Source organism: Suricata suricatta, chromosome 12, assembly GCF_006229205.1.
Source record: "Suricata suricatta isolate VVHF042 chromosome 12, meerkat_22Aug2017_6uvM2_HiC, whole genome shotgun sequence".
Taxonomy (NCBI): domain Eukaryota; kingdom Metazoa; phylum Chordata; class Mammalia; order Carnivora; family Herpestidae; genus Suricata; species Suricata suricatta.
Genome location: NC_043711.1, coordinates 12,644,988 through 12,657,027, shown reverse-complemented (window position 1 = coordinate 12,657,027; position 12,040 = coordinate 12,644,988). Strand labels below are relative to the sequence as shown.

Genomic DNA, 12,040 nt, shown 5'->3' with positions numbered 1-12,040 from the left:
CTCCCCCGCGCGCTCCCGCTTCCGGGTTCCGGAGGGGCGGGGCTGGGGCGTGACGCCAGAGCGCCTCGGGGAGGAGCGTCGCGAAGACCCGCCTCCTCCCCACGGGCCCCAGCCACCGCCTCCTGCCGCTGGTAGGTGAAACCAAGTGTGAGGGGAACACAGCGAGGCGCGCGAGCAGGGTTCGCCCGCCCCACCGCAGGCACGCTCCCCGAGGCCCGCGGCCACCCCTCCTATGGCGCCGCAATATGGCCCGGCCCCGGACGAGGGGGCGGGAACACGGACTTGAAGAGCCGGCCTTTGAGTTAAAGGCGGGAAATGGCGGATTCTTCGGGGCGCGGTGCTGGGTGAGTTGAGGCGCCGCGAGTCAGGATTTTGTCGGTGCCGGCGAGAAGGCCATGGCCGGGAGCTGGCAGGGGAGGCCCAGCAGAGTTGGGGGTTGAGGATTTGATCCCTTCTGGACCCACCGAGGGTGCACAGACTCGGGGAGGCGGGGTGCGGCCTCTTGCGCATGCTCGGGTGCGTGGGCGCGGAACTAGACCTTGAGTCTCGAGTCAGTTATGTGGGTGCGGGGCGAGCCTTGGCTGGTGGCTTAACCTTTCTGTGCTTCCGCCTTCCTCCCCTGCGAAACCGGCCGAATGACGCCGCCGCTCAACCTAGGAGGCCTTTTGTGAAACTGAAAAGCTTTTAAAACAGTGCGTGGCTCCTGAATGCGATCTGTGGTTATTACAGTTAACGTTTTGAAGTGGACCAGCGCTGGGCCACTCGACTATCTCCTTTAATTCCTCCCAGTCTCCTTTTTCTATGCATCCCACTTACAGACGACATAATAGAGGCTCAGAGAGGGAAGGCCTTTTGTCACGGCGAGAACAAGAGAGCCAGACTTTGAACACTTACCAGTGTCAGGCGCGATACCCAGGGCTGGGTTTTATTTGTTCTTTCGGCCGATGTTTATTGTTGCAGTGCAAATTGAAATTTAACAGGCCACCTGAAATCCCTTGGGGTTTCTCCACCCGCCGTCACCCAGAGGTTGCCATTAGTCTCCCCGAGGTTTGCGGGGGGTGATACCTGGGGCTGGCACAGGTGTAGTGAACAACCCCGCCCCCATTCTGTTTGACTTCAGAGCGCTGGCCCATACCCCATAGGGAATCTTTGCTTTGTCCCTTGCCAGCCCTGAGACTTGTCAGGGGTGGCCTGTTCAAACCCTCAGGTCCTCGTCTGGAGAACAAGGGTAAAGCAGACAACAGTGAGGTGTTTGTAGGGTTGGGAGGGTTCTGTGAAGGAGCAGAGCTTCGGGCACCTAGGGAGCGTTGGTGAAGTTGTTGTACCTCCCCACTGTGGCCCAGCTCGGGCTGGGGGGGGTCCTCAGAGCCTGCCACATAGGAGGTGGCTGCAGTGAGTGGGGCTTGACGGTGCCCAGGCCCCTGCCCTGCCCCTCGGTGTGCCCCTCCTGAGTTGCTGGTCCCTGTTCATGGCATTCCCCCTTGCCCAGAATGGGCACCTGGGAGGCATCCCTGACTCTTCCTGCCTAAAGGTTCCCTCTCCTATGACATCAGGCTTCTTTCTTAAATGGGATGAAAGGCACGTAACCCGAAATGAACCATTTTAAAGCAAGTGATTTAATAATGGCAGGAAGACTCACAAGGTGCAGCTACCAACTCCGTTCCAGAACATTTTCACCAGCCCAGAAGCAAACTTCGTATCCATTTGCAGTCACTCCCCACTGTTCCTGCAGGCTGAGGCTCCTGACCACCACCGATCAGCTTTCTGTCTCAGTTTGCCTGTTCTGGGCTTTCAGATACATAGACTCCTACAAAATGTGGCCTTATGTGTCTGGCTTCTTTCACCTAGAATAATATATATACTTTGAAGAAGTTTATTTATTTATTGAAGTAAACTCTACCCCCAACGTGGGGCTCCAACTCAAGAGTTGCCTGCTCCATTGAGCCAGCCAGGTACCCCGAGGATAATATTTTTGAGATTCATTCATTTTAGCATGTATCATTCTTTTTAGGGCTGAATATCCTGCAGGGGTCATTCTTTCCTGGCAGGAACATATGGCCCATGAAGCAGAAAATATTTACTGTCTGGCCCTTTACAGGGGAAGGTTACCTGTAAGTAGGCTAGAGAAATAGATGTGAGCCTTTAAGCCGGGAGGTCAGGACTCTGCCCAGCCCATCTTGTCTCCTCCTGACCCCGATCCCTGCCTGTGTTCCCAGTGAAGCCGGAGGGGTGATGGAGTTCTGTTTCAACATCATTCTTCTCTGCCCTGTGCCCTTGGCCTTGTTGTCCTTCGCTATGAACCTGAGCAGACAGGGCTTTGTGTCTTACCTACCCCGCCCTCCCCACCCCACACCGCTTTACCTGTCTGGGGCACTCTTCACTGGCCCGAGGGGAAAACACTGTTCTTCCCTCGAAGGAAGGACCTCTGTCAGTTGTTCACCAGGGGGCATCAGGAGTATACAGTTGGCGCTTAAATCACTCTTCCTCCTCTGGGCCCTTTGCAGCTTCAGCCGGGCAGAGGCTCTGTGTCTCCGTTCCAGTGGAGGCAGCCCGGCCTCGCGGACATCGGGGTGCTGGGACTGGGTTGTCCCGAGGAAGCCCAGGCTCCTCGCTGCCTTCTCCAAGCCTAGCCAGCTATGTTAACAAGACCCCCGTCTCCCTCTTCCAGGAAGCCTTCCTCAGGGGGTCCCGGTACTCCTGGTGGCGCTAAGGTGAAAGGAAGAAGGACACAAGGTGAGCAGAATAGCAAGCTACCTCACGATCCAGTTCGGGAAAGTGCTTTCGGGGAAGAAACATCCAGGCCAGAGCAGGGGAGCTAGGGGCTTTATTTCCCACACACCTGCATGTGATTCTCAGTCTGGTTGCCCAGGCCTGCAGCCAGGGGTGTGGCAGGAGCCAGCAGAGGTCATCTAGGGCAGGGGGCCCTTCCAGCTGTGGGGGGTCCCGGCTGTGCCCAGGACTCGCCACGAGGAAGTGTGGGTGAGGAGAACGTGAGCTGAACCTGTTGTCCAACACTAGACTCTCCGTTTCTTCTCTGTAAGCCCATCAGGGGCGTCCCCGCATCTCGGGTCCCCGTGTGGAGTCTGCCATCACCCCTCACAGCCTCCCTGGACTCTTGGCAGTGCTGCTCTGGGCAGTGGACTAGAGAGAGGCTCTCCCTCACTGGAGCTCAAGCCTCTGATACAATGAACTATTCTCTTCAAGTGTGCCATGCGCCCGGCCCCAGTGAGAGCCGAGTTCTAGTTCAAGTGACCGGAAGTTCCTACGCTACAGCCTCGCTTGACTCTCGTCTATGACGTTTGTTGTGTGTGCACGTGGTCTACGTGCTTGAACGCAGCCTATATCCCTCCTTGTAACTCTGCTTCTGTGGAAACTCCACCACTGTTTAAAACAAATATGTGTGTTATAGTTTCTGGAAACTTGCAACTGCTTGTCAACTGTTCAAGAAACCCCAGGCCTCACTCAGATCCTTCCAGAGGAGCAGGACCCTTTGCACATGGTATCGGACCGAAAACAAGATCGTTTCCTGTGCTTAGAAATGGGGGGGAGTTCTTTGCCCTGATTCCTCGCTTGACGTCCAGTGGCAGACCCTTGGTGTGTCTTGAGCTTTCACCTGGACCCTGCATGGTGTTGGCCTTGACCCTTCAATGCCTCCTGCACGAATGTCCGAGCCCACGCACCCTGCAGGCATCACTCTTCTTGTCCAGGGCTCACTCAGGGTGACCCCTAGCTCCTTGTCCGGCTCCAGGCTCCCCATGAACTCTGGATGTCCCTCCTTTCCCCTCAGGGTTGTGGCCGCACCCCTAGCCCCAGGGAAAGATGAAATCCTGGCATGAAGGTCCGGTTGAAATCACCTTATCACCTAACTGAATTGTCAGGTGGTGCGATGTTAACTATATCACTCTTTCTGGGTCCCCTCAGTAGAAAGGGAGATCTCTGAGCTCTGGGTGTACCTAGACAAAGTGTAGAATCGTGCATTAGCTGCCTGACTGAGCACTGACTGCCTTCTGGGCGGTGGCATGTAGCCTGGAGCAGAACAGACTGGCAGTGGATTAAATAGAGAAGCAGGAGACAAGAGGTGTGTTGGACCGTGTGGATAGAACAGGATGTGGGTGGCTTCCCGGTCCAAGGGAGGTGCTGGGCTGAGTGGCGCTGGGAAGGAGGGCAGGCACAGGAGCGTGCCTACTCACTGGAGGGACAGTGAGTGTGGTCACGGTGGCAGGAACAGGAGTGAGGGCAGCGAGGTGGGAATGTTCGTGCGAGGTTCCTGGAGGCGCGCAGGCTTCAGCTACTTAATGGATCTGCAAGGCAGCCCATCCTCCGCCACCAAGGGGGCAGCTGGCCGGGAGGACACACGGTGTGTAGGGAGGAGGGTGCCCGCAAGAGCTGTGCTCAGAATGAAGACTGGGAATAGGTTGGTGGGCTTTGGAGCAGGGAGATCTCGGTGGTCTTGCTGAAAGGAGTTTCTTGGGTGCAGCGGTGATCATGAGAGCCAGACTGGACAGGAGTGGGGTTCAGGAGAGGAGAGGGGGAGGAGCTGGCATCGGAAAGGGGAGTGGAGAAGCGGGGGAGAGGGTATAGAGGGGGTGGGGGGCAGAAATTGCAGGAAGACCACTGGAGAGAGGAGCTGGGGTTGGGGTGCAGGGGTGAGGGCCAGGCTCTAGCACCTAGAGTGGAGGGTTTGCTTTTCCCTGAAGCACAGAGGTCCCTCCATGCCGAGGGGTCAGGATATGGCCCTGAACTTGGGAGGCTGCTGGATGCTGAGGTGGGAGAGTCTCCTGGGGCTGCTTCTTTGTTCCCAGTGAAGTGGAATCTGGTCTCTAGCCAACTGGAGGGATGGGCCCAGTGTGGGAAGTGGGAGGGGAAGGGGAAGGTGCAAGGGAGGGTCCAGAGGAGGGGTGGGGGAACAGCAGAGGACGGTGGGTGGTCACTGGGGCTGGGCCTCGGCGCTGAGCAGTCCTAAGCTAGGTAAGCGGGTAGAGAGGCGTGAGAGGCCCGTACCATGAGTGGGTCATACACAGACCTGGGTGAAGAAGGGGGTGGTTGGGGTCCCAACCCCAGGGAGTGAGTGGGAGGAGAGGAGGAGGCAAAGGTGCCCCTCTGTGGAACGTATGCCCTCCCATCCCTGCCCCGCCCCTGAGTCCGCTTTCTGCTTTGAGCATATTCGCTCATATTCCTTGATCATAGCTGCTGCTGCTCCCTGGGGCTCTGTCCCTAGCCCAGGGACTTGTATGCCGCAGGTATCCCATCCATGTTCTTGTACACAGTAGGCGTCCCATACATGCTCAAGGATGCCAAAGGACAGGATCTGAGAGAAGCAAGGGGAAGCAGCTCCTCTGTCCCTGCTGTTGATGCGGGGGGGGGCGGGGAAGATAGTACTGCGCTCTCAGTGGGGAGGGGCGAGGAACATAGTACTGCGTGCTCAGTGGGGAGGGGCGGGGAACATAGTACTGCGCGCTCAGGGGGGGGCGCAGTTCTCACACGCCACTGTTGTAGTTTTGTTATAAACCAGCAGCGTGTCCCCCACAGGTGGAAGAGTGGTGGAGTCCCGGTACTTGCAGTATGAGAAGAAAACCACCAAAAAGGTAACAACTTTTTTTTTTTTAACATCCTGAATGGAATTCTGTCAGAACTTGGAATTCGGACACAGGTCACATGAGCCAGGTGCAGGCCTTTCGGGGACTTGGCCCGGTTGCCTCTGTGATTGTTGCGTCCTGCACACCCAGTCTTGAGTCTGTTTGGTGAGCGGCATTCTCTTTGAGGATCCCCTTTGCAAAGTCATGACCGCTATTGAAACCTGAAATCGTCCTGCCCTTCAACCTGATAATTCCTTTCTGGATTCTGTCCTGAACAGTTCTGTCAGGTGCCCAGCACACAGTCCCTGGCCTTGGCTGGTATTTATAGAATTTTGTTTAAGTTTATTTATTTTGAGAGCGAAGATGAGAGTGTGACGGGGGCAGAGAACGAGGGAGAGCGAGGAAAATCGCAAGTGGGCTTCACACTATCAGCACAGAGCCTGATGCGGGGCTCGAACTCACAGACTGCAGGATCATGACCTGAGCCAAAATCAAGAGTCAGACGCTCAACCAACTGAGCCACCCAGGCCCCCCCTTGACTGGTGTGTGAAAAACACCTACTGGGTCTTCTAGAAGGCCTATGGGGGAAAACGACGTGCCTAGATCATCCAGTATTAGAGGCAGAGGTTAGCAAACTGTCCATAGGCATACCGCGGTAATCATGAAACCATCGAACATGATGGAATGAAACGTGAGAACATGTTCCCTGTGATGTTCAGTGGAAACAGATTCACCCAGTTAGGTATCTTCTTTCATGGTGCACACACCCAGGATGTCTTGACATTGTGTTATTCCTTCTGTTTTCCAAAGTTGGTTTATTATAAAATTCACTCAGGTATTAATTTCTGCTACCTGTCTTTTACTCTGGTAGGATGGAAATGCAGGTTCTTCTTTTTTTTTTTTATAAATTTTTTTGAACGTTTATTTATTTTTGAGAGACAGAGATAGAGCATGAATGGGGGAGGAACAGAGAGAGAGGGAGACACAGAATCTGAGGCAGGCTCCAGACTCTGAGCTGTCAGTACAGAGCCTGATGCAGGGCTCAAACCCACACACCGTGAGATCATGACTTGAGCCAAAGTTGGACACTTAACCGACTGAGCTACCGTTTGCTTCTCTATATAAGTTTTAGGTTTAGCTTGCCATTTTCTACCAGAATTTCTGCTGGGATTTTGAATGTGTTGAATCTGCATCAGTTTAGGGAGAATAACATCCTAAAAACACCCAGCCTTTCAATCTATGAATATGGTACACCTCTCCATTTATTTGGTCATGTTGGCCTTCCTTTCCTTATAGGCCCTTCCCCGTATCTTGTTAAGTTTATACCTAAGTATCTGATGGCTTTTAGTGATGTTGTAGGTTATACTGTCTTTTTTTTAATGTTTACTTTTTTTAAAAAAGACAGAGCAAGTAGGGGAGGGGCAGAGAGAGGAGACACAGAATCCAAACCAGGTTCCAGTCTGTGAGCTGTTAGCACAGAGCCCCACACGGGGCTTGAACCCACGAACTGTGAGATCATGAACTGAGCCAAGGTCAGTTGCTTAACTAAGCCACCCAGGCACCCCTTTCTTTTTTTATAAATGAAAAAAGGTTTTTTTTAATTGAGGTATGATCGACATACGACATTATATTAGTTTCAGGTATACGACATGATGATTCAGCATTTGTATATGTTGCAAAATGGTCGTCCCAGTAAATCTAGTTAACACCATACATTGTTTTGTTTTTTCCTTGCTGAGAACTTTTACATAGTACTATCTTTGATTTTCACTTTCCAAATTGGTTTGTTGCTAGAAATAGGATCTTTTTGTACTGACCCTGTCTCCTGCAGTCTTGCTAAATAAACTTACGAGTTTTGGTAGCATTTGGGATTTTCTTTATAAATCATGTCGTGTCTCTAAGGAGAGTTTTATTTATTTCTTTTTGATCTGTTTGCCTTTTTTTTCCTGATAAGAAATTCAAATTTTTATCTTAGCTAATTTGTTTGCCTTTAATTTTTATTTTGAGACCTCCAGTAGGGGGTTGACTGAAATATTCCTGCTCTTTACAAGGTTTTCTTTTTGCTTATATGTTATTGCATTGTTTGTTTTTTTTTTAATGTTTTGAAGATTAATACCTGTACAAAAATTTTGTTTTTCCTGAGGAGTAAAGTAGTATGTTCTTTGTATAGAACTGGCAAATACGGGTTGGGGGACACCTAGCTGGCTCAGTTGGTAGAGCGTGTGTACTCTTGACTTCAGCATCGTGAGTTCAATCCACGTGATGGGCACAGAGCCTACTTAAAAAAATTTAATAAAATAAGCTCTGGTAAATACTATAAAGTATATAGAAAATCAGTCCCCTGGAATCTACCAGACCAGAGATAATCCCTGGCAAACTTTTTGGTGGTTTCCTATATTCTGTGCACGTGAGGTTATCATTTTTGACAAAATTAGTTCATCCTGTATATATGTAACTAGAGGTCAGAACTCTCTAAGTTTATGCCTTGCTTCAAATAATAGCAGGTGCAAGGGGCACAGACCATGAAGGGGCCCCTTCTCAAGAAGGGGAGGGGCCTTCTGCTCTGAATGTCACGTGTCCCCCTAACAGGCATCTGCAGCAGATGTATCGAAGACCAGTGGGAAGGCGCCTGAAAGTACCAGGAGAGTCCAGCTGCTCCAGAAGAGCAAAGGTGTGTAAAGATGGAGGGAGGCTGCAAAATGGCCCCCCAAGTTCATTCAGTCGGGGAGGAACGTGATGGTGAATTTTTTTTTCAAGTGTGTTAAAGTAAAGCTCCTTCTTTCTGGGAAGTGTCAGAAGAAAGAGCTAGTTAAAGTGTTTCCGTGTGAGGACAGATGTGCGGCCGGGAGGAGCTGTAGGGAAATGCCAGGGCAAAGGGGAGCTTACTGCCTGTGTGGCCCCGGAGAAGAGCCACGTTTCCACCATGGTGCTTCCTTGGTCACCTGACTGTTCCCAGGGTGGAACTCAGAGCAAGACTCAGGGGGTGTGAGGCCTCATCTTCCTGCCTCTCGCCACCTTGGGTTAGGTCTTCCTCGTGATGGTGTCCCCTTACCCCTTCTAGAAGCTGTCACCAAAGCAATAAAACTTTGCAGTTTTCCCGATTATTGACATGGGTGTTCATTGTAAAAGGGATCGGGAAATGTGGCCAAGGAGGGTGGCAACGCCCTCATGCTCTGCCACTCAGATCGTCGTGGGGTGTTAGGTGTTCTGTTGTCACCCGTGTGCTCCTCCGGGGCTCGGGAAGGCCTCTCCCCAGGTCCCGCACCCTGCTCCTCTCGCACCCGCTTCTCCAGCGATCGCCAGCGGCTCTTCTGCATAAAAGCAGTTCACAAAAAGCAAAACTGTTTCTTGGCCCACACCTTCTTGTCCAGATCGGCAACAGCTTTGGGTCTCATTGGAAAAACTGAAGTGCCGTTGACCTTTGAGCAGCACGAGTTGAACTGGCTGGTGTTTACGTGTGGGTTTGTAGCAGCGCGGGGCCACGTGCGTATTTTCTCTCGTGACTTCCTTAAGGTTTCCTTTTTGCTAGCTTGCTTTGTTTCAAGGATGCGCTGTGTGTAAGAGCATACGCATAAGAGTAATACGGCGTGTGTGAGGAGTCGGCGTATGATCTATACAACCTATAAAATACATGTTAGTTGACTTCGTATTATCGGGAGGGCCTCTGGTCAACAGCAGTGGTAACGTTTCAGGGGATTGAGAAGCTGCAGGTCCTGGTCTAGACCTGTGTCAGCGTCTATACTGTTCCTCGGCCCGAGCACAGCTGAGACGCGGCACACGGAGCCGGGGCTGGCTCTGTCGTCTCTCCTCGTGCGGTTGGGTTGAGGGCCGTGGGTCACGCCAGGAAGGCTGGTGTACAACGCAGAGGGGTCAGGAACGGGGCCAGCCTCCTCCTGGGGCACCTGGGGGGCTGAGTCAGCTGAGCATCCGGCTTATGCTCGGGTCACGATCTCCTGGTTCGTGAGTTCGAGCCCCGCGTTGGGCTGTCTGCTGTCAGCGCAGAGCCCGCTTCGGGTCCTCTGTCCCAACTCCTCCCCCACCTCTGCCTTTCCCCCACCCCCCAAAATAAACAGATGTGCTCACTTCAGCAGCACATACACTAAAAAATAAATAAGCATTAAGAACAAAAGCATAACTGTGGAAATGGAGAGGGACTGCTCTTTTGAGCCACTGCGTAGCTCAGTGGGAAATCACTCCTGTCAGTGGCAGTGCCGTACGTGCGGATGACAAACCTGTCACCAGTGTGAAGGTGATAGCAGTAAAACATCTTATCTTTCCCTTCAGGTTTCCATCCCTCACCCGGAGGTCAGTAGAGTTTTGTTTCCCTGGAACTTTTCAAAAATCCTAACGACGGGTGGCATGCCCTACACTCTGCACTATTTATCTCCACACAGTCGTTGCCTCGACGTCACTGCTGCTCGTTAAATCACTTTCTGTTTAGCTGCTAACACGACAGAGAATTCTGCATACTGTCTGTTCAGTTTGCAGCCCGCCAGAGCCCTCGCCTCGTTGAAGCCCGTGGTGCCCAGGGCCCAGTTTAGATGGCGTAGGGAATAATTTCATTTTTAAATAGAGGGTAAAGATGAAGGGACTCCCACAGAAGATAAACAGCCCAGAAGCTGCAAAAAGCAAAGGGAAGAAAAAGCACATGGCGCGTACCAGACTCCTACCCAGAACAAGACATTTCTCTTTTTTTTCTTGTTTTTTCCCCTAAGTTTTTTTCTTAATGTTTGTTTATTTTGAGAGAGAGACAGAGTGTGAATGGGGGAGGGGCAGAGAGAGAGGGAGACACAGAATCTGAAGCAGGCTGCAGGCTCTGAGCTGTCAGCACAGAGCCAGACGTGGGGCTCGAACTTATGAACCGCGAGATCATGACCTGATCCAAAGTCGGACACTCAACCGACTGAGCCCCTGAGGCGCCCCAACAGCATTTTTCATGAAGCTGCGCAGAAAGGCATCTTTCCGTCTCTTGGTGTACCAAGTGTGCGTCTCGTTTCTAGTTCTACTTTGAAATCCATTCAGCCCACTGGCTGGGAACTTGCAAGGGATTTTTAGCCTTCCGGGCTGCTCACCTCCCAAGAAGCTGGGTTTTTGTTTTGTGGTCAAATGCTCTACCCCTGAGCTCTACCCCCACCTGAAGCTGGGTTTTTGGAAGCAGGTGGTAGCATACAAAATAGTTGCCTGGTTCCTAGTGTAGGCCAGTAGTGCCTTGCAGACCTCGCTGACCTCTGGGGACTCTCCCTGGGCCCACAGACAGCAGTGGAGTCGGGAAAGGTGACCTGCAGTCCACGTTGCTGGAAGGGCATGGCACTGCCCCGCCTGACCTGGACCTCTCGGCCATCAACGGTAAGCTGTCCACCCAGGCCCTGCTTTCCCGGGGCAGGGGGAAGGTATGGGGGTGGCAGCGTGTCCCCGTGGGCTTCCCAAGTAAGCTCCTCTCACCTTCAAAATGCTCTCCTTGGGGCACCTGGGTGGCTCAGTTGGTTAAGCGTCTGACCTCAGCTCAGGTCATGACCTCACGGTTTGTGGGTTCGAGCCCTGCATCGGGCTCTGTGCTGACAGCTCAGAGCCTGGAGCCTGCTTCAGACGCTGTGTCTTTTTCTCTCTCTGCCCCTCCCCTGTTCACGCTCTATCTCTCTTTGTCTGTCAAAAATAAATAAAAAATGTAAAAAAAAAAAATGCTCTCCTTGACCTTAGACAAAAGCATGGTTAGAAAGACTCCGCAGTTAGAAAAAACGATGTCAAAGAAGAACGACTCGACGTCCTTTTCGGCTTCACAGAAGAGCCCAGTAAGTGTCTGAAGCGAGGGGAGGAATGTGATAGCAGCCCTGCCCCCTGCAGGTGCCCCTCACGGCCCTGAGTCTAAAAGACTGAGCAAGCCAGCCGTGCGTGCGTTTTAGGACAACCCCGAGACCACACACGTGCTCAGCGTGTTCCTGGAGTTCACGTTTCCCTGAATGCGCATCCGGGGGTAGTTACGGGCACGACATCATGTGACAAATGAGATTTGGGGCCTTACTTGCCAGAGCTGTGCTGGGGCCAGGGGGTGGGGGGGGCGAGACCAGGCCCTGTTCCCCAGGGAGGACAGCTGGGCTGTGGTCTCACCGGGGTAGGAGGCCCGAGTCTGGGTTCCAGCGCAGCAGTGACCCTCCAACAGCCAGCCACGTGAGGGGCCAGAGTGTCCTCTGCCTGCTGGCAGAGCGCCCGCCCAAAGAGACTAAACTAGAAAGTAGGACCAGTGGGTTGACTTATGGTACAGAACCCTCAAACTGCTGAGCTGAGTAAAGTTCACAGAGGTTAGGTTTCTGCCCCTCTGGGGGACAGAGCTGGATTTATGCCTCTTCGTTGGCCACCAGATGTGTCTTTTTCTCCTCAAGGACGCATCTGAGGTGATGGAAATGATGGAATCCCAAACGTTGCTCCTGACTCTACTGGCCGTAAAGGTGAGCAGAGCCTCGTCCCCG

General features: G+C 52.7%; 1 protein-coding gene across 1 annotated transcript in view; it reads left to right on the top strand.

Moving 5' to 3' along the window:
• Positions 1-110: 110 nt before the first annotated feature.
• The window catches only part of HAUS8 (HAUS augmin like complex subunit 8), a 13,495-nt gene continuing 1,565 nt past the window's right edge, over positions 111-12,040 (top strand). Inside the window, exons 1-8 of the mRNA XM_029917849.1 lie at positions 111-344; positions 2,669-2,733; positions 5,530-5,585; positions 8,166-8,247; positions 9,861-9,881; positions 10,830-10,922; positions 11,274-11,365; positions 11,954-12,040. Coding sequence (XP_029773709.1) covers positions 316-344; positions 2,669-2,733; positions 5,530-5,585; positions 8,166-8,247; positions 9,861-9,881; positions 10,830-10,922; positions 11,274-11,365; positions 11,954-12,040 — 525 coding nt within the window. The 5' untranslated portion in view covers positions 111-315. The remainder of the gene's footprint in view (positions 345-2,668; positions 2,734-5,529; positions 5,586-8,165; positions 8,248-9,860; positions 9,882-10,829; positions 10,923-11,273; positions 11,366-11,953) is intronic.